The sequence below is a fragment of the Schistocerca nitens genome, chromosome 7, assembly GCF_023898315.1.
Source record: "Schistocerca nitens isolate TAMUIC-IGC-003100 chromosome 7, iqSchNite1.1, whole genome shotgun sequence".
In the NCBI taxonomy this organism is placed as follows: Eukaryota; Metazoa; Arthropoda; class Insecta; order Orthoptera; family Acrididae; genus Schistocerca; species Schistocerca nitens.
In genome coordinates, this window is record NC_064620.1 from 18,249,511 (window position 1) to 18,270,487 (window position 20,977).

General features: G+C 42.6%; 1 protein-coding gene across 1 annotated transcript in view; it reads right to left on the bottom strand.

The window, feature by feature from the left end:
* The window catches only part of LOC126195215 (protein dachsous-like), an 86,375-nt gene that overhangs the window by 5,790 nt on the left and 59,608 nt on the right, over window positions 1-20,977 (bottom strand). Inside the window, exons 2-3 of the mRNA XM_049933734.1 lie at window positions 4,469-6,282; window positions 1,645-1,890 (exon numbers count right to left, since the gene is read on the bottom strand). Coding sequence (XP_049789691.1) covers window positions 1,645-1,890; window positions 4,469-6,238 — 2,016 coding nt within the window. The 5' untranslated portion in view covers window positions 6,239-6,282. The remainder of the gene's footprint in view (window positions 1-1,644; window positions 1,891-4,468; window positions 6,283-20,977) is intronic.

A 20,977-nucleotide genomic window follows, 5' to 3' on the forward strand; every position in this document is an offset into this window, starting at 1 on the left:
TATACGCGCTCTCCTTTAATGACGATCCACACTTTCTCAAAATTCTCCCAGTAAGTCGACCATTCGCCTTCCCTTGCGTGCTCGTACCATTTCCTATCGCTTTGTAACGTTACGCCTAGATGCTCCATAGATTACGTCACACTTCAAGGTTTTCTTATTGACGCAAAATTCGAAGCTTTGCTTAGAAGTAAATCGCCAAGTAACTTCTGCAGACACTTCTTCGACTATATTACAAAGCCACCTTGGAAGACAAAAAGTAATCTGCAACAAAGTCATTTCTCCGCAGTATCCTATCCTTCAGGAGTGCTAAAGTGCGCGTCATTTATGACGGCGGCCGAGTTTAGGTTCGTTCTGCGCATCTGACGTCACAAAACACAGTCAGCCAATCAAAAGAGAACGACGTTGCCAGAGCTCGACTGTAGTGCAGAGCACGGACGAGTGTCTTCAGTTTTAGAAACGTTCAGTCATAAATAAAGTAATTGAACAAAAGCAATGTCTTGATAGCAGACTTTCTTTTATAGGAAGTTTGGAAAAAGTATTCTTTATACCAATTGCTTAATATTCTATTAATTAATTAAACCAAAGAAGCAATAAGCCCCCTAATTCAGGCGATAGCAAGGAAAGGTGTTTGTATCATTCTCACTAACCGCTTTTTCGCAATAAAGAACAGCGGTAATTGTTTATTTCCTATTGTACTTCGACGAAACGTGAGTAATTCATAATCATACCAACAGTGTTTGTCGGTATTTTGCGTGATGTTTTAAAGTCCTCCGGGAGATATATTGAATGACGAGTTGCGTTAGCGTAATGGTTAGAGTGTAAGGCTGGTTGTGGGTTGAAAGCTTGGTCGGCGCGTAATATTTTCTTTATTTTAAAAACAATATCGAAGTGTCTTAATTCATGAATTTTATTCGTTTGAGTGTAATTTTTTGAAATTTATAGTGGCAACTAAAATCGACCATACGGAAAGTATACGCTATGGACTTTTACCTCTGCAAACTCTTCAAAATTTCGTGCAAACGGTTTACTACATCTAATGCTGCACAATAACTGCGTTGAACATCGAAACAAAATTGTCATTTATGGGGGGGGGGGGGGAGGTATCAGTCAAGAAGATGTGTAAAAATCAAATTTTTGGGCCAAATAGTTTTTGTGAAATCGAATGATAAGTGTGTCAAAGTAGTCGAAACACCCTGTCTCCGCACAGGCGAACAGTGCAATGATGACAAAATCGCGCACATCGCGGAATGCGGGGAGCACGTCTCTGTAGCAGCGAAAGGGTTAACGCGGCCGTGGTGGCTTTATTTCATAAACTGCGCGCTCCCCCCTAAACGAAAGTTTTCGAACTATGCTATGGCGCTTCTTCTCTTGGTGCGTACAACTGGCAACGCAGTAATCTCCCGCGTGTGGGCGGGCATGCGCGAACCGCCAACATAAAAGAATTGAACTATAGTGGCCGAACGATGCTGACAGAGCTGATGCAGCTAGCTTTGTTATAAACGTTGTGTTTGACAAAGGTGAATGAGAATTGTAGTCCCAAAGAGCTGAAATGGAACTAAGACTCGTCGGTGGTAGGAGAGAGGAGTGAGGGAGTGCGGTGTCCCTACGTCGGGCCCCCAGGTGCCGGTGAGGGATCGCGGCGACAGCCGGCGCGGCCGACACGGAGCCGCACGCCGCACGCCGGGCCGTGAAGTACTGCCCCGCGCAGCGCTGCCCCCCTGCCCTGCCCTGCCCTGCCTCTACTGTACGTACAGCCGGCCGGCCCGCCTCATTTGTTCCCGCAGAGTACACGTAGCAACCTGCTGCTCCTACTACGCTTTCACTGCCGTACTCGCTAAATCGCATTAATGTGCAGGCACGCGAGCTGGGAATTGCTCGCTCGAGGTCTGGCTGTGTAAGAAATTACCGTACCTAAATTCAGCGCGAAAGCTGAATCGCAGTACGTACTCTACTGTCCGGGCACAAATTCTGGAGCTATCCACATCGTCTTAAGGAGTTGCTTCCGGGAAGTACGTACGAGATTCCTCCGCCCTTCACCCCACTTTGCCGTGCGCTGTGACTATTTCAAGAGGACGTGGTTATGTTTTACCCTCTCAGTGAGATAACAGACGCAACTCTTCAATACGAAATCTGTCACCTGAGCTACACGGTAACCTGGCAAAAAGGAATGGGAAAACCCGTTTCACATAGAAACCTCGCTCGTTTACCACCACCAGTATTCGGCATGCACCCACTGCACACAATGTTCGATTCCTTTCCTTCTTCTGGATCTACACTGGAGAACTTTACGTGACAGCTCATCCTCTGACATGAGAATAACATAAAGGTGTCATTTACACTGGTTCCTTTGTACATTATTTACCATTTCTTCTACATGTCAGTGCGTTGTTATACTTCTACGTCCCTCAAAGATACACCACTTTGGAAACCTGAGATTTTCACATGTGTGCCGCTTATTGAGTTTTACCACTTTCGTGAAGAATCCAACTTTAACTCACTCATACAGAAGAGTCACATTTGATATCAAGTTGTGATCTTCATTCCTCATGTGCCAGATATTTACAATTTCGTTTATGTCATGTGTTGCTGGAATCACCCCAAACAAATACTGCTCATGCGAAGCCCATTTTCAGCGGAAACTATTTTTCTGTTTCCCGCCACAAACAAAGTTACTTTTAAAGCGGAGTTTTACGTGCTCCTCCGGAAAAGCGGTCTCAAATTAGTCTAGTGCGATATTTGTTCTATCAGTATTTATTAGCAGGGACTGTAAAACACCAACCGAAGATGAACAAGTGTTCGTAGCTCTTAAGGTATGCGCTTTAGCGCTCATGTTTACTGGGCAATTTTTTCTTGTTTGCGTCCATACTATCACCTCGCGAAATATGGAAAGCAAAGACCTTGTAGTAGAAGAGATTTATTTCTCAGTCTCGAAGACGAAGTGTCCATAACTCGCAAGGTACGCATCTTAGAGCCCCCTGATTTACTGTATCTTTTTGCTTCGACTGGTTGACTATTCCTCCTGGCATACACAAATAGATGATCAGATGTATGAATTCCCTCGACCAAATTTTAATAGATATCTACGTCAAGAATTTGTTGTTTGTTTCATTCATTACCTCCATTTCGCACTGCGTAGACACCATGCTACGATCAGTTTAAAGAAGCAAGCACATGTAGCGAGGTACGTCAAGTCCGACACCTACAAAGGTACCTGCAGCGATTTAAGACAATCTACTCATTTACAGGAGGATATGTCTTCTGACAACTTTCAACTGTCCTGATAAAGATTTCTAGAAGCTTCCCTAAAGTATTACGTGTGAGAAAGGGAAGGTCCCTTGAAAGAGTCCACATCCGTCATTGTCCAATACGGCTTTCAATCAATATCTGATGAGAAAATCTATAATGGAGTCAATCAGGGCTTTCAATTAGTGTTTGATGACAATATCTTTAATGACATCCTTAAGTCCTAAATTTATATTCTCGTTTCTGAAAAATAGTTAATCGTAAGGGCATCATTATGAACAGTTAATACCAAAATCTAACTCGAAAAAATTCACCAGCTAAAACTTTTTTAAATGTATGAACTAAATGATAGGAACAATACAGCAACCTAAACCGCTTATCCAATAAATTAGTAGCACTTAGTAACGCGCTGAAGCTTAGGGAAAAAGGAAGTAACATCAAAGAGGCTCTCGCTTTAGGTGACACATACAGTTCTTTTATCGTTAACAAGCTCCAGCGCTAGAAGTGGAGCGGATGTACAATACGGACTTTCCACTATGACTGCCACACGTACACTACAAATTGAATATTTACAGAGCATGTTCTCTACAAACAGTGTCAATGCAAACAATAATTTACTGTCACCGATCTGCGTGAGCAAAATAGCGCAAACACTATAACGAAACCAGAGAAAATAATGGCACTCTGGCGATATACGGAGAATAGATAGATAGGTGGAAGAGGGGTACTGTCTAAGGCCCGAAGGAAAACGTTCACAGAATTTCTGCCTCCTCCTCCTGAGGTAGAAACAGAATTGGCAGATAAAAGAGCATGCAGTCTCGTAAGGTTAAGCATCTCCTTTGGAACACTTGGAACTGCAGTAAAATTTAGAGTAATGTTATCATCGATCTCTTGATAACAAAAAAGACATGAAAAAATCTGTAATCTATGTAGCCACATATATTTCGAATCTTTGCTTCACGTTTGTTGTTTTCCCAGTTTGTAGGTAAATCGATTGATGCTGTTCCTTCAGTACACATAAAGAAAAAAATATCCGAACACTTTCCTGCAAAACAAACTGTAAACAAGTATCTTGTGAGGTATAATTATAGATGGTGATGAAATGAGTAGTCGATGACCGTCTGGAGTAACCCACACTGAGGGAGGATCGCTCCATCACACAACCCACTAGTGACTGCAGGGAGTTTGTCCCTGTAGAGCAGTAATAAACGAACGCTGGTTTTACCTTGAGAATGCAGCGTCCCCGCGGCTCGTTCTCGGGGATGGACACGTTGTAGAAGCTCTGGTCGAAGATGGGCTCGTTGTCGTTGACGTCGTGTATGGTGACGAGCACGGTGGCGGACGACGAGAGCGGCGGCGTGCCGTTGTCGCTGGCGACGACCGTCAGCTGCGGCACGGGGTCCGTCTCGCAGTCGATGTGCGCCCTCGTCGTGACGAGCCCCGAGCGGGCGTCGATCTGGAACCAGCCCGAGTGCGTCTCGGGCGTGTCGGCGACGGAGTAGGAGAGCGCCGAGTTGTCGCCCTCGTCGCGGTCCTGCGCGCGCACCTGCAGCACCGACGTGCCCGGGTCCGCCACCTCGAGCACGTTCGCGTAGTAGACGGCGCGCTCGAACTCGGGCGCGTTGTCGTTGATGTCGGTGACCAGCAGGTGGAAGGTGCGCGACGCGTGCAGCGGCGGGTCGCCCTGGTCCGTCGCGATCACGGACAGCGTGTAGTTGGGCCGCAGCTCGCGGTCCAGCGGCTGCGACACGACCACCAAGTAGATTATGTTGTCGCGCGTCGCCAGTCCGAACTTGCCGTCCCCTCCTCGCAGCGTCACGTTCACGTTCGAGTACTCCGTCTTGGAGTCGGGATCGTTCACGGAGATGCGTGCGACGAACTCGCCCGGCTGCGCCGACTCGGAGATTTTGGGCGTCGCGTCGTCGCTGAGGAATATCACGTTGATCGTCGGCTGGTTGTCGTTGACGTCGGTGACGCGTATCGAGACGAAGGCTGTCGTCTCGAGCGGCTGCTCGCCGCGGTCCTTGGCCACGACGACCAGCTCGTGTAACTCCTTCGTCTCGAAGTCGAGCGGCCTGTTGACGGCGATGAGGCCCGTCGCCTGATCGATGCGGAACATTCCCTCGCGGTCACTCTGCCGGCGGTTTATCGAGTACTCGACTCGTCCGTTCTCCCCGGCGTCCGTGTCGGTGGCGAACACTTGCAACACGCTGGTGCCCACGGTCGCGTTCTCGGGCACCGTCGCGAAGTAGCGGCTCTGGTTGAATATGGGCTGGTTGTCGTTGACGTCCTGTATGGTGATGTTGACGGTCATGGTGCCGCGCAGTGGCGGGTTGCCGCCGTCCAGCGCTTCTATCAGCAGGCTGTAGGCGGCGGTGGTCTCGCGGTCCAGGAAGCCGTTGATCTGCAGGTCCAGGTAGAGCACGCCGTCGCGCTCGCGGTGCGACGACAGCCGGAAGGCGTTGTTGGTGTTGCCGGAGACGATGTTGTAGCGCTGCGTGTTGTAGGCGCCCAGGTCGAGGTCCCGGGCCGGGTGCAGGGTGCGCTTCACGTCGCGCGGCGTGTTCTCCGGGAACTCGATGAGCATCCCGTCGGTGGGGAAGGTGGGCGCGTTGTCGTTCTCGTCGAGCACGCGCACCACGACGCGCACGTTCTCGCCGCTGAGCGGGATGGCCACCAGCGAGTAGGAGGAGCGCGTCTCGCGGTCCAGCGGCACCTTGGTGCGGATCTCGCCCGTCGTCTGCTCGATGCTGAGGTCGGAGTCGACGGCGCTGCCGGGCACGGGCACGATGAGGTAGGGCGGCCCGCCGCCGCCCGCGCCGCCCCCGCCGCTGGAGGAGCTGCCGCCGCCGCCGCCGCCGCCGCCGTCGCCGATGAAGCCGACGCGGGTGCCGACGGGGGCGCCCTCCGACACCTCGAGGTCGCGCACGCGCTCCGCGCCGGCGCGCCGGCAGCCGCCAGCCACCAGCAGCAGCACCAGCAGCAGGGGCGCCATCTCCAGCAGCCGCAGCGGGCGCCTAGCCGGCCGCCGGCGCCATCCTGCGCCACCAGTCACACATCAGCAAGCTACAGATGGGGAAGTATCACTACGAGCTATCACAAGATCGAGACATGACCGTTGCAGCAATGAGAGCAGTCCAGAGGCTGCGAGTGACAATCATCGTGAAGCTGCTAAAAACGTTATTGTTTTGCAACTAATCTCGATAGTATGTCACCGTTCGACAGACTTAATAATTATGTGAAATGGAGCTTACCACATATTTAAAGACATACACCATTTAAAAAAGCCTGCCAAAGTGTGACATAAGCTGCAGAAACTATTTCTAGAACAATAAAACTTTTAAAAGCTGTGAAGCCTAGCTGACAGAAGTGTATGGAAAATCAGCGACGAAAGGAGTGCTAACAGTAGTCAGTGTTTGTTAGTATAACTGACGGTGTCGGGTGGGGCGTTCAGTACCGTCTGCTATCGGGAGATATGTGGAAAATGGGCCCAGTGGGGATGCAGCGTCGGATGCCGTCACAAAGCCTCTCAGAGAGTGTAGAGTAACCGATGTGATACTTGGAAAACTTTCCAGACTACACATTGTTCATCTCTGGCTCAGAGAGAGGGAAAAGACTTCAAATGAAGTAGATAATGCAACGGAGGACCGAGTATTAGGCCAGTCAAATGAAAACGATCCGGGCGAGCAATAATTGGCCAAGTGTGAGTAGGATTCGCACTCTGTGGGTTCCCTATATACTTAATTATCTATACGAATAGTTCATCCATACATATGTACATAGGCACTATACTGTAGGTTTTGATGAGTGCGGTTGCGAGTGTCAAAATATGTGACACAGATGGCAGTACCTTCGGACTATATTGGCGGAGAAGCTTAAATGTTTCACATCGCCAAGCGACCGTATACCTTGGTATGTGACATAAATTTCAGCTTCATATATAGTCTCTGAGAAAAAGAGGCGTAATGCAGAGACAGACAGACACACGGAAAACAAACTGATCCGGTAAGGGTTTCGTTTCTACCTACTGAGGCAGGGAACCCTACAAAATAAGTAAACTGTTTATTATTTCGAAAGTAATCGCCATAAATGTCGATATATTTATCGCACTGTGAGGTAAGACGCGCAGTGCCTTTATGGAAAAATATTTGCTGTTGTCTATTGAACCATGCTTTACATTTCCTCCATACAGTTACGACCTCTCCACATGCGAATTCCAATATTTTTGGAACGCTGAAGTAAGACATCCGTGGCCGTAGATTTGCTTCGGGACGTACAGGTGAACGCCAGGGTACAACCATGGCTCTGTAGGTAACATTTTTCCATGAAGACTTTGACCGACTTGGCTCAAAGTGGGATAAAAGCACTGAATGATATTGCGATTACGTTTTAAATAGTTATAATTTGTTTTTCCTGAATAGTTGAGTGTAAAGTCTAAGTGCTGGAGCACCAGTTGCACCAAGAACACCTCGTCGTAATTCCTTTATAAAATGCACACCCATTCGAAGTGACACAACACTGATATTTAGTTCAAGAGATTAGGTGGTAGGTTATTGGGATGGATTATTCTATCTGTACAATGATTTTATGAAGGTTTGTTTTAATATTTGTGACTGTTTTGGCTTCATAAAACCGGCATTATGTAACGAGACTGCAGGTCACAACGCTGCAAAACGATGCTTTAGCCTCATTGAAATTGCTTTTAAGGCGGCCACACAAATTGCTACAAGCTTGACTAGCATGCATGCTCAGGCATTTTTCGCAAGCACGCACAAATCTTCTTCGCATCCATACAGTCCAAGCATACATCGACAAGCATCAGTTTGTGCATAAATTTTGTGGGATCTGGACGATGACTATTTGGTGATACTGGACAACTTCGCCATTGAAACATAAAAAGGAAACACACACCTCCCGACAGAGGGAACGTGATACGTAGTGCAATGTCTGGTTTACGAAATCACGTTATTGATATTATTATTTCGGAATCAATGAAAATGCACGTTAGAGCTTACTATCACTCGTAACATATTTTTATGGAAAAGCACGATTCTGCATCATGAAAAATGCCTTAAATTTAATACTTTTTATCATCCACAAATACACACTGGCTTCATTAACTACGTCCCAGTCGGCCATAGAATATCCGTCAGTTGAGGCGAGCTTCGCGCGACTGCTTCACACACCTGCGTCTTAGTGTTGCTGCAGTTCTAGCCGACTATGGCTCTGGCATGACGCTGGCATCTGCGACCTGTGCTTGAAAGCTGGCAACTGCCACGGATCTCACCTCGCTGTGCATAGCTGGGTTCATACAGCAGACACTGCACTTGTTAAAATGTAGAAGCTCAACACGTAACTACTCAAACAGAGACATAACTGCAGTACCAACTTGAATGGTCGTGCAAGAACACACACACACACACACATGCACACAACAGGGATATGACTCTTGACGAACTTCAAATTAAATCGTTAGACATGGAGAATAAAACACCGTTTGGTAAGACACGAACCTGCAATTTATCCGACGACTGTTACGGGCTAGGTGTAGCTCCTTTTCACTTTTTATGCTTTTCCGACCAGGTGACCAGAGCGAAGAACGATAGTATCTGGAATAAGTGTAATCCTGGGATAAAGGCAATGCTGACAGATCTAATTAATGTAAGAATTGTACAGGATGTTTGTCGTTTCGGGTAGTATATTCGTTTAGAAAAGTCAACCGGCAAACATAATGGTCTACGGCAATGGTCACGGTTATTACCTATGCCAATGTTGAACGCATATTATCCAATTAATAAGTACTTTAAAACAAATGGTTTTTGTAGTAAGGTAATATGAAAAGAGTGCCTCTTAGTCCTGATTAATAGCTTAGCTTCATAGAATACAGATACGAAGCTGGGCATCCATTAAGATCTTTTGCCTATGATAGGTAATAGTACCATTTATGTTAAAATGTTTCCCAAATGGTAAGTTCGGCGCAAAATCGGTATGCATTGTCAGAAGCCGGTTAAAAAACCTTTCTAACGGAACTTCAGTTCATACCTGTACGATTAGCATGTGTTGAGAAAAACGGACGTTGACTTGACTAATAATACTGATGATAACTTGGTCCAAGATTGTACTTCAATATAAGGAATAGGTTAGTAATTTATTTGAACGTACAAGTTGTAGAACCAAAAGGATTACTTCATTTGTACGCCCTATTGTTGTGTTCTAGAAGATATAGCTTTACAAGCTGTACCAATAGTGCAAATACACGGTCTTTAACAAAAAGTGTCACATACTCTAACAGAAATAGCACAGGTCAAAAACACAAAAAACATCCTGTAAATATCTATCTGGAGACAGACAGATATCTGTTCAGATATGGGCCATTCTGTTCAATTCTGGCTGTCTATCTGTTGGCACTACACGGTGTGCTCACTGCGACTCCATAGATACTGTGGTGTCACCGCCAGACACCACACTTGCTAGGTGGTAGCTTAACTCGGCCGCGGTCCATTAGTACATGTCGGACCCGCGTGTCGCCACTGGCAGTGATCGCAGACCGAGCGCCACCACACGGCAGGTCTCGAGAGACTAACTAGCACTCGCCCCAGTTGTACGACGACTTTGCTAGCGACTACACTGACGAAGCCTTTCTCTCATTTGCCGAGAGACAGTTAGAATAGCCTTCAGCTAAGTCCATGGCTACGACCTAGCAAGGCGCCACTATCATTACATTGCATATCTAAAGAGTCTCACTTGTATAGTCAAGAGCGATGTACCACAAGGATGGATTAAAGTTAAGTATTGCAGAAGCTACGTACTTTTCTTTATAGCATTCATTACGTATCCTGTTTCAGACCTCACGCCATCCTTCGTGCGCTTATAGCGTGCATTTCGGCCCCCTCAAACACACTGTGTCGGCACCTCTGTCGACACAACAGATACTTCAGCCATCTTTCTCAAAGAATCGTGAACTCGTGCGAACACTTCATGGCAGCCCTCGCATTTGATCACATGCGTGACATACGCTCCTGTAAAGTATGCACGTTCTCAATGGGTGTAAAATGCAACAATGTCTTTAAATGACCCATGATCAGAAATCCAAGAGAATAAGGTCAGGTGAACGGGAAGGCCATGCTACTGGATCTTCTAGACAAATCCATCGCTTATTAAAGTTTGTGTTGCCGGCCGCTGGTGGCCGAGCGGTTCTGGCGCTACAGTCTGGAACCGCGCGACCGCTACGGTCGCAGGTTCGAATCCTGCCTCGGGCATGGATGTGTGTGTTGTCCTTAGGTTAGTTAGGTTTAAGTAGTTCTAAGTTCTAGGGGACTTATGACCTCAGCAGTTGAGTCCCATAGTGCTCAGAGCCATTTGAACCATTTTTTTGAAAGTTTGTGTTAAGTACTATCGTACGAGACGTAGAAAACGGACCACCGTCATACATTAACTATTTCCGTTGTCTTTCTATAAGCTTGATGTTCTCCAAAAGAGCAAATAATTTGTCTTGCAGAAATTGATTATAGTTTCGGTCCATCTGTCCCGTAAAGTGTGTCGCCCTAAGAGCATGTCATCATTTTTGCTCACTCATATATACACGTTACTAAAACGATGTCCATCACCGCGTTTTTCAGTCTTTATGTAAAGGCTAATTTCAGGAACTGCTGCAGCGATTTTGATGTGTTTTTCACTACTACGCCAGACAAGTCGTCGGCCGTAGGTACACAGTGCTACCTGTGCGACGCCGGGGAGGGTCGCTAATTGATACTAAAGCGAATCCTGTGGCACGCTCCCGTTAGCACTCCCATTTGCGTCCGCACGAATGTGGTTATGTGAAAACTTATTACCTCGCTCTGTGTGAATCTTGCCTCATCTGTAAATAAATCTCAAGTTGTAACTGCGGATCCGCAGCGCTTCTTTTTAAAACCCACTGGCAGCGCTGTAGTCTGTATCAGTGATCGTATAGCTTGAGAGCTCGCACACGGTGTATGCGATACGGATAAAATAACGGCTGTTGCAGAATTTACGACGCAAATCTTTGCACAATTGTTTCAGCATCTTCTTCTACTCGTCTACTCACTCCTCCGTCCCCGGTGTGCGAACTGCGGCGGATCTTCTGCGGCACCTCGCCTTTCTTACGAGTGATCCCGTGCTTGAAAGTGGCTGGAACATCCTGGAGAACAAGTTTTCAGATGGAATGCGGCATTGACGACGCCGTTCGGCGTACATAACACGTGCCTGTCATTAGTCAAACCGCAACATTTCCCACGTGAAATAATAGGTCTCCGTTTCACTGTTTAAGTTCTTCGCACTCCAGAGAATCTGTGATCTCGTTCCAGTGCTAACAGAACCTGAAAACGATACGTTAGGAATGGCTGACATAGGAGATAAGAGTAAGTGCTGCCTGACAACAGAATCACAGGGAACTAAGCACAGCGACAAACACAACGAACTGGGAATGAGCAACGGACGTCAACAGGAACATAGCCTACAGCACGGAATACTGAACGTTCTCGACGCAAATAAAATGGCCCGTACGTCAACAAGTATTTCTTTCCAGACGCATGTTCGTTGGACTTTTCTTTCTAGTTTTCACCAGTGCCATGTGGGACACGTCTTTCATAAACATCCTGCGCAAATAGGATGAGTGTCAAACGATGTAAATCCCCGTTTACTTCGTTAACGGTTCAAAGGGTCTCCGGTAAATGATAACAGACAGAGGGGCACTTATGTTCATTATGTGATTAGTATTCTTTCATTCAACGAGATTTTAAAGAAAGTATGGTTTTCTTAACTGGAACGATGTATTGTTTTCCTACAGCAACAAAAAGTGGGGAGCTTTCTTAATGTTGCATCTGAAACTTTTCACCAAAGTATCTAAGAAGCGTGACACAACTGAGAGGCGAGGCACGTGGACTCCGGTAACACCGCCATGCAGGTGTCTCTTGCCAAACTCCAGTCTCGTGTCAAGCCTGTCAGCTGTTTACCTGTCAATAGAGCAGGATTATGAGGTAATGTGTCGTGTATTGACCTGCCTGTTATTTATTATATGACAGCTCATTTCTGCTACGTGTCTCGCTCTCATACAAGTAATCAATGGTGAGGAGTTACATAACATGCTGCTTGTTACCGTGAATGTTGTCAGAAAAGGATGGCGGTATAGTGACATATGTTCTGATCGCCAGTGTCCAGCGCATCAGGCACTTGCAGGTATTATCTGGATACCAGCGTGGACAGGTAGCTTGAATGAAAGAGGATGTAAAATGACTGCAACTGACAGATCGCACGAAGAAACTGTTCTGGCTACGAAGCTTATCAGTCGGAATGGTAACATGACAAGAATCGCCAATGACTATGGGATCAGTCATCGTTTTATCTGTCAGTACTTCAGACACTCGAAAGTCGTGGCTTCGTACATCATGTACACTTTTATCGGTTTTCTCTACAACTCCGGAGAGACGGTGCTATGTTTCAGTAAAATGTTTCATTCACTGACCTGTGTATTCCATTTAAATAAGTATTCGAGTAGTACCTTCATGGGGCGTTCAGAGGTCTCCGGGAAAAGACAAGCCAGATAATCTCGTAAACGGAGAATCAAATACAGATATTGATTTTCTCCGTGGAGAGGGCGCTTTTCTTACGGAGGCCCGACGGATGACGGTTTCTATTTCAGTGGTAACACGCGTACGCATCTAGCCAGCACCCCCTGTCTACGTAGTGCGTGACGTCACAAGATGGCTACACACAAAGTGCCTTCTTCAACAGTTTCACGGAACAGTGCTTGTGAATAGTCGTTCGGCGAGTTTCGCGTCAGTTTATTATTATAGTGAATGGTGTTCCTGCGTTAGTGTACGTGATTTGGTTGTTTAGTTTCTGTGCACTAAACTGGTGATCTGTTTTTCTTGCCTGTGAAAATTTCGTTTGCCTGCAAAATGCCGTATCGTTGTTGTGTGCCGAATTGTAGAGGAAATTACGACGGTGGACCAAAAGTAACCGTGTTTAAATTTCCGGAGCATGAAGCAACGAGGAAGAAATGGTTGTCAAGTATTCGCAGAGATAACTTCACTCCTTCTTCAAGTTCAAGAGTGAGTATTTGTTTTGTTTATTTCTTAAAAGAGGTTAAGTGTGCTAACAAAGAATAGGCACTTATCATGGAGGTATGAGGGGGGGAGATGCCATGACGTCACAAACTTGAAGCCGACAGAAACCGAGCTCCGCCATTGCAGTTTGGTCAGAAGACTCGTTTCCGATTGTGCTACTGTCTAGAGCTGCTGAAGGTTTTTTCATTTTAAAATGCCGGTTTGCGTTGTTTACGGGTGTACTAACCGTTGGAATAGTGCTACCAAGTTAAAAGGAATCACGTTCCATGCGTAAGTGGCCCCGTTCGTAAAATATTGTCGTTTATATTCGTGAGATGTGCGGCCTTGTTTACGTTTTGTGAAACTGTTTTCTTCTTATTGTATTTCAGATTTCCGATCAATGAAGCTTGTAGGGCTCTGTGGGTTCATATGCTTATTTTTCTTGACAAAGCACAAACGATGTTTGTATTTACAAATGAAATTTTGTATAAGTGTGTAAACGAGTAAGAAATATCATCCGGTATGTAAACTAGCATAGCTTTCGGGTTCTGCTTTCAGTTTACATCGACACAAATACAGTAAAAGGTGATTTGAGTTTGAAAAGAGCTTTGTACACTGTTATTTTTCATCATTCGAAGTTCGTATCCAAAAGAAACACTTAAGTTAACGAGACCAAATCAGTTTATTGCTGGGGCAAAAACGCATTAAAAACAAAACGAAAACACCTGAAAAAGCTATTCTGACGTTGTGTTATGCATGTAAACATTGTAACACTCATCATCTGAAATTATTTCGCAGAAATAACGTTAAATATGAAGAACACGCAATTCTAACAAGAGCTCTGTCACTGTTTTGACCAATCAAACATGGCGGCCCACCGGCTTCAAACAGACGTACAGCAGACGGCCATAGTGCCATCTCCCCTCCTTATACCTCCATGGCACTTATGCAGTAAGGAAGGTCAGCGACATTTTGACTAATATATCAGATCTTAACTGCATAAGTGGCGAAGAAAATAGTGTTTCGTTTTCTTGCCCTGGCAATTCTACAGTTGAGCTGGTATAGGTTATATGAATTCTGTATTCTGCAAGTTCAACCAGTATAGCCTAAGCACAGTCATACTTACGTAGTTAAATATCTCAGTATATCTTTATACTTACTGTTTATGCTGCCTGTTGTTAGGAATAAAAGTCGGTTTATAATTAAGTACATGCACTTAAGATACAGGCGACTTTCGATGTATTCTGCTTCTGTATTTAGTGTTTCTTTTTGCTGTAAAAGTCTTTAGGAAGTTGCCAGTTCAAAAACAAGTAATGTGGTGTACCCAGAAATTGAAAATGAAGTAAAAACATTGTCTCAGTCGCTTGTTTTTAATAAATTATTGCTGGGAATTTGAAGTCAATGCAAGGAATGTTACTATTAGGGAATGTAGTAGGCTTTAGACTTTACAGTGAACCATAGACGGGAAAAATGAATGAGTACATGAATGGATTAACAGGCCATCACAAAATGCATAGGGAGAAACTGTGAAAACATGTAAAAAATAAAAAATACTTGTGGATTTTACAAATTCTTACTTTCTGGGTCTGGAATTTCAGATACATGCCAGTGGCCTACACAGCTGTCTTATAGATACACAGCTAAAGTACTTAAAAGCAATTGTGTGCTCATGTTTAGCCTAATAGGTAGCACATAAGTGGCAATGTATTAGTTCATCATATTGTTAGTTTTTATGTAAGTTATGAACTGATATATTGATTAGGAAATAGCAGCTGAAATACAAAAGCAAAACAGTGTCTATCTGATAAAAAGCACTACCTTTAAGTATTTAATAGTTCTGAAGGTTACACGGTGTGACAATTACTTTGTATTATTCTGTTATTGTTTCACAGTTGCTTCTATGGATTACACCTGTGTGAGTTTGGTGTCATCATGCTTTCTTGTGTCTGAGGTGTGTGTGTGGGGGGGGGGCAATAGAGCAAGACATTAAGCAAAAATCCCACCCCTCTAGTGAATATATGAGCTTCAAGGCTAAATTATAAAAAAAAATTATCACTGTTATTGAATTATGCTACAAACATTAGTCAATGTTTGTAATTATTGATGGGGCAAGTACTTTCTTCATTTCACCATCTCTGTAAGAGCTTGTTGCCATGACATGTAACTGCATGTGTTTTGATATTGTAGTGTTAGTGTTTTATAGAGTTACTGTGCCATGGCCACATTTATCACTTGAGTATTCTTCTGCATTTTAGTTGGGAGTCTATTTGTATTTTAGAACTAGAAACTAACTTTATATCCATACATTGTTTTCACACTATTAATATTGTCATCACATTCAGTTGTAAGCACCTTTTTCATTTTTTTTTTCATTTTTAATTACAGGTATGTCACGTTCACTCCCACAAGGATGATGTTATTTGGGAAACACAAATTGTGGATGAAAGGACTGGTCAGTTATTAAGAGCCCAACTTCTCAAACCACGTTTGAGACCAGATGCAGTTCCATCACTACTCCCAAACTGTCCTTCCTACCTATCAAAGGAAGAAAGTAGACGTGAAGGGCCAGAGTAAAGGCTTGAAAATGAGCAGTTAGCTGCAGCGTTACAATATAGTTTAGCATCACAGAAGGACTATGAAAACACTTTCAGCTTCAGTTCTTTAGAAGAGTTGATGTTGCGTAGGAAGTAAGTGGATTTGCCCAACGAGTGGAGTGAGATCGAAAAACACAGTGATTTTGTTTGTTTTTTAAAGATAATAAGAAATCCAGCACCATTAATCACACATTCTGTCGTTATAGATAGTAATTTAAATGTTTCATTGTTTAAGAAATATGTACAAATTAAGACATTAGGAAAAAGATCTTTTCCTGTAATTGTAACCAATATCCATGAAATTGTCAGTGTACTGCAGGAGTTTTCAGACACAGATTGTGGGCACTCAGAAACTTCTATAGATAGTATTGTAGAGATAGTGAAAGACAGTCTAGGAGTGCTGAAAGACAGTTTACAGGAGAGTGAAAAGGAGATGGTAGACTTTATATATGAACAAGTTAGTCTCATAAATGTCAAGAAATTTAATCATAGGTTTAGTTCTACATTTATGATACTGTGTTGTTTGCTATTTTCAATTTCATCTCATGCTTACAATTTTTTACGTAGCAGCTCTTTAATGAAAATGCCACATCCAAGCACTCTGCGTAGGATCTGCAGTAAATTTAATGTGAATCCATCTCACGAAAGGCTTGGGGGAAGTAATTTCCTGTCCTATGCAAGACAGAAATTTCAATACTTGAACAGCGATGATGTCAATGTTGTTTTGAGTGTAGATAAAATTCATCTAAATTCTTATTTGGAATATAAAGGAGATAGTGTTTTGGTCATGTCATATAACTCAGAATGTGCTGCAAATTCAGCGTTTGTATTTATGTTGCAGAGTGTCAAGTCTTTGTACAGGGATGTTGTTCACATTTTACCCGTGAAAACCATTTCATCTAATGCATTATACGATGTGCTACTGGCCATAATAAATGGCCTTGAACTAATAGGCTATAGGGTTTTTTGTGTGGTAACTGACAACAACAAAATCAATAGCAAAACCATGTCCATGTTTTCTGTGGATAAAGCTGTTAATATAGTTTTTAAACATCCATCTGATCCTAATCGCCCACTTTTCTTTTTAATTGATGCCATACACATTGTTAAATGCATAAGAAATGTGTGGCTTAACCAAAAAAAATGATGGTAAAGATATGTTTTATCCTCAGTTTCCAGTTTGAAAAGAAGTGGAAGAAAATACGTTTTCTGTAGCTTCTTTTAAAACACTGAAAGAGATTTATGACATAGATTCCAGTTCTTTGGTAAAATATTGTCACACATTGTCTCTCAAATCACTTTGCCCTACATCGTTAGAAAAATAGAGCATGAAACTAGAGCTGCAGATATTCAATCGATATGTGTCAGAGGGCCTTGAGGTAGCTAGTGATAAATTTGATTTGAGACATGCACCATCAACAGCAGAATACATTCGAATAATAACAAAATGGTTTGATGTCATGAATGTGAAATCCGTGTTTAAAGGGAAACACAAACAGAATCCTTATATGGATCCGTTGACAAATGATAGCGTTTCTATGCAATTTTTGCTAAATTTTCTACACTGGCTTGATGTGTGGAAAGCAAAGGGTTTGTCAAGTGGGTTTCTCACAAAAGAAACATTTTTTGCTATTCAGCATACAACATATGCCGGTGTAGAGATTGCTCGATACTGTACTGAAGAGCTAGGTATGAGCTATTTACTGACAGCCAAGCTACAAACAGATGTGCTTGAGCGGCATTTTGGAATGTATAGACAGCTTGCAGGTTCCCAATACAATGTTTCAGTGACACAAGTCTATGAAGCAGAAAAGAAGCTTCGAATTCAAAGTGTAATGCCTTTAGTTTTATGTTCTCCTTCCTATGGCAATATCACAGTAGGGGCCATAAAAAATTTTATGTTTTCTGAAGTTGAAGAAACAGACACATTAGACATAGAAGTCAGTGTAACTGTAGACGATGTTCTTTCAGTGAAAGATATTGCAACGTCTTTAACTTTCATTGCAGGCTACTGTGCTCATGCAGTGATTAAGAAGCTGAAATGTGAGAGTTGCCTTAGTGAAATTGTGATTGATAAGGAGTTGCCAATAAACGAACATTTTAGTTTGATACAGACACTTGATCATGGAGGACTAAAATACCCATCAGACACTATTTTAAATATGATTGTCTACACTTATATTGTCATCAGCAAACTTCTCAAAGAACATGAAAGAGATTTTCTTGCCTGTACGAATCAACGTGCTATTGCCTGTGCAGTAGCACTTGCTACTCTTCACGAAAATGACTTTTTATTATTTGATGGGGTATGCTGCAATGGACATTCATCCCAGGCAATAATGAAAAGTGTTGTTTGGGTTGGTGTCAATATATTTTTAAACAACTACTGTAAAAAGGTTAATGGAAAAAAAGTTCAAAAAACACTCAGCGAAAACTGCAAACTCTTAAAACATAATTTTGAAATCTTTATCTTAGATTCTTTTTAAATCATTCAAATGGTTCAAATGGCTCTGAGCACGATGGGACTCAACTGCTGTGGTCATCAGTCCCCTAGAACCTAGAACTACTTAAACCTAACCAACCTAAGGACATCACACACATCCATGCCCGAGGCAGGATTCGAACCTGCAACCGTAGCGGTCGCACGGTTCCGGTCTGCGCGCCTAGAACCGCGAGACCACCGCGGCCGGCTTTTTAAATCATTAATACAAAACCTGTCATCAGTAATATTGCCACATCAACAAATGCCTCTTAAGCTGAACTAATTAGGTTAATCTGAAACTAGTCAAACTTACCAAATAGCAACTTATGGCTGAGAGTTTATATAAATATTTTAATATATAGCTGCTAACAGCTATCAACACTAATAGCCTAACTTGAAATTTTTATCAAAGAAATTAATCTTTAATATAAAGAATCTTACACTAATTCTTTCTCAGTTGACGTTGGGTGGTGAATGATACATACAGGAGGGAGGGGAGGGGGTGTGGCAGGCAGAGAGGACCAATAGTAATCTTTTTATAGTATGTGAAACCTAAAAATCAATTCACTTGCTTTTCCGAGTATGACTTAAACCACTTCTTTGCTGCACGCCTTATTCATAGTATTTCTAATTTGTGTAATAAAGTTATGTGGCCCAACATGGCACATGCCTTTGACAAAGACAAGACAATGCCATTTTGATCACATTCCTTTATTATTTTGAGAAAAACTTACACAAACTGTGCTATAGCAGACTCCACTTTTTTTTGCAGACAAGGTTAGTTTGTTTTGGTGATAAATGGAAGACAAGAGCAAAATTGCTCTATAGTTCTCTACATTCTCTGCAACACTTTTCTTTGTATACTGAAGTTATTACTCTAGCTTGGGATACATGTGAGAAATCTGCCAATTTGTAATGATTCATTAATTGTTACTGTTGAAAAAGCTACTATAGTATTTATGCATTCTTTAGGTAGACAAACTTCGATTTCACGTAGTGTTTGTGGTGTTCCTCTGTCTTCTACTACTGTCACTGTTATGAGTGCAGATGTGCATGCTGTGACAATTGCCTCTCTTTTTCTGAGTTTACTACTTTCTCTGCAGCTGTTATAACTGTTGTTCTCTCAACATTTTCTTATGTAGATCATGTTTGTATATATTTTATTACCATTACAAATGGAGAAGCTGGTAGGGGAGGGCTTTGCAGTACTTTCATGGCCTTCTTTGTGTATAATGATTGGCAGGTGTCCTCATCTAATAGTAATGTAATTGTGGAATAGCTCTCACTTCTGTTACAAGCACTATTAAGTGCCACTAATCCTCAGGTTGACTAATTACTGAGCTCTTTAAATAGATGCTTACTCTGTGCCATAAAGTGCCTTCTTGTTAGCTCATCTTTGCTGAGGAGGAAAATATCTGAGGTGGACTCTCAGGTACGCCCTTCTGTTGGCTTTTTGAATATATTTGTTTATAAAAGAATATTCGAAAAGCTTAAGCCTGTCACAATTGCTTTTCACTCACCTAATCTAATTAATGTAACCAGATCATATTCCAACACCACTTGACACATTTTTGCCACATAACATACACTTAGAGATGGTAATTACTTGCAATTTACAGGGTGACATAATATAATGTCTATATGCATCGACATTTTTCTACTACAGTGCTTTCATATGCATTCTTCCTACACAAAACTTTATGGTGCAGTGTTTTATTTGCATTCTTTTAGTGTCCTACGTACTTAAAGACCTTCCATTACTACCCTGGAGATTATAAAATAGCAATTTAATAATTAATGTTGTTCAAAATTTATCATTATTATTCCTAAAATTATGAAACTTAAGTCTCAAGAATGTGCTTATTGTTAATGTTTGGCCTTGGTGTCCATAAGTCTTAATTATTTTGTCCCTACATAGTATTCATGCTGTACATCTACACTTTTCTATTGTGAACCACTATAATCTAAAGTTTTTCTCATTCCATGTGTTAGTGATTATTGACAAGAGTGTATAGAAGATGAATAAAAGAAATAAATAAATTCATTCATACACAGAATTTTTTTACTTCATTTGCATTCATTCATATCAGCATGGTCAGTAGATGAAACTTGTGTTCCACTTCTAAACAATTACCAGTATATATATTTTGGAATGATGATCTGTTAAAGTATTGCAACTAAATAGAGCTGAACCACCACCCCCACCCCTTTCCCCCAACTTATGGAAGGATTAAGTATCTAAGCCACTGGTGAGTGCAGCCCAAATGTGATGCCAAATGAAGGTAAGTGTTCGTTTTTCACAATTATTTCATCACAGGTCACATCACGTCATAAAACTTCTCAACAGATGAAATGAAAGTTTACTTCGTAGTTGAAATTTATTTATGTGCAATTCATGCAAACAGTTTGTTTCAAAGTATATATTTCTTAGTACAGAAACATTCTTTCTTCAAAGGTATTCAGTTTAGAGCAGCGAAATTCTAACCTGGTAATCTGTATTTTGAGACCTCATGTAATTTCAATGCATAATGGAAATTTAGTTAACTTACTGAGAAAAGAGAATTCATTGAAATTTGTATTGGCATACCAAAACT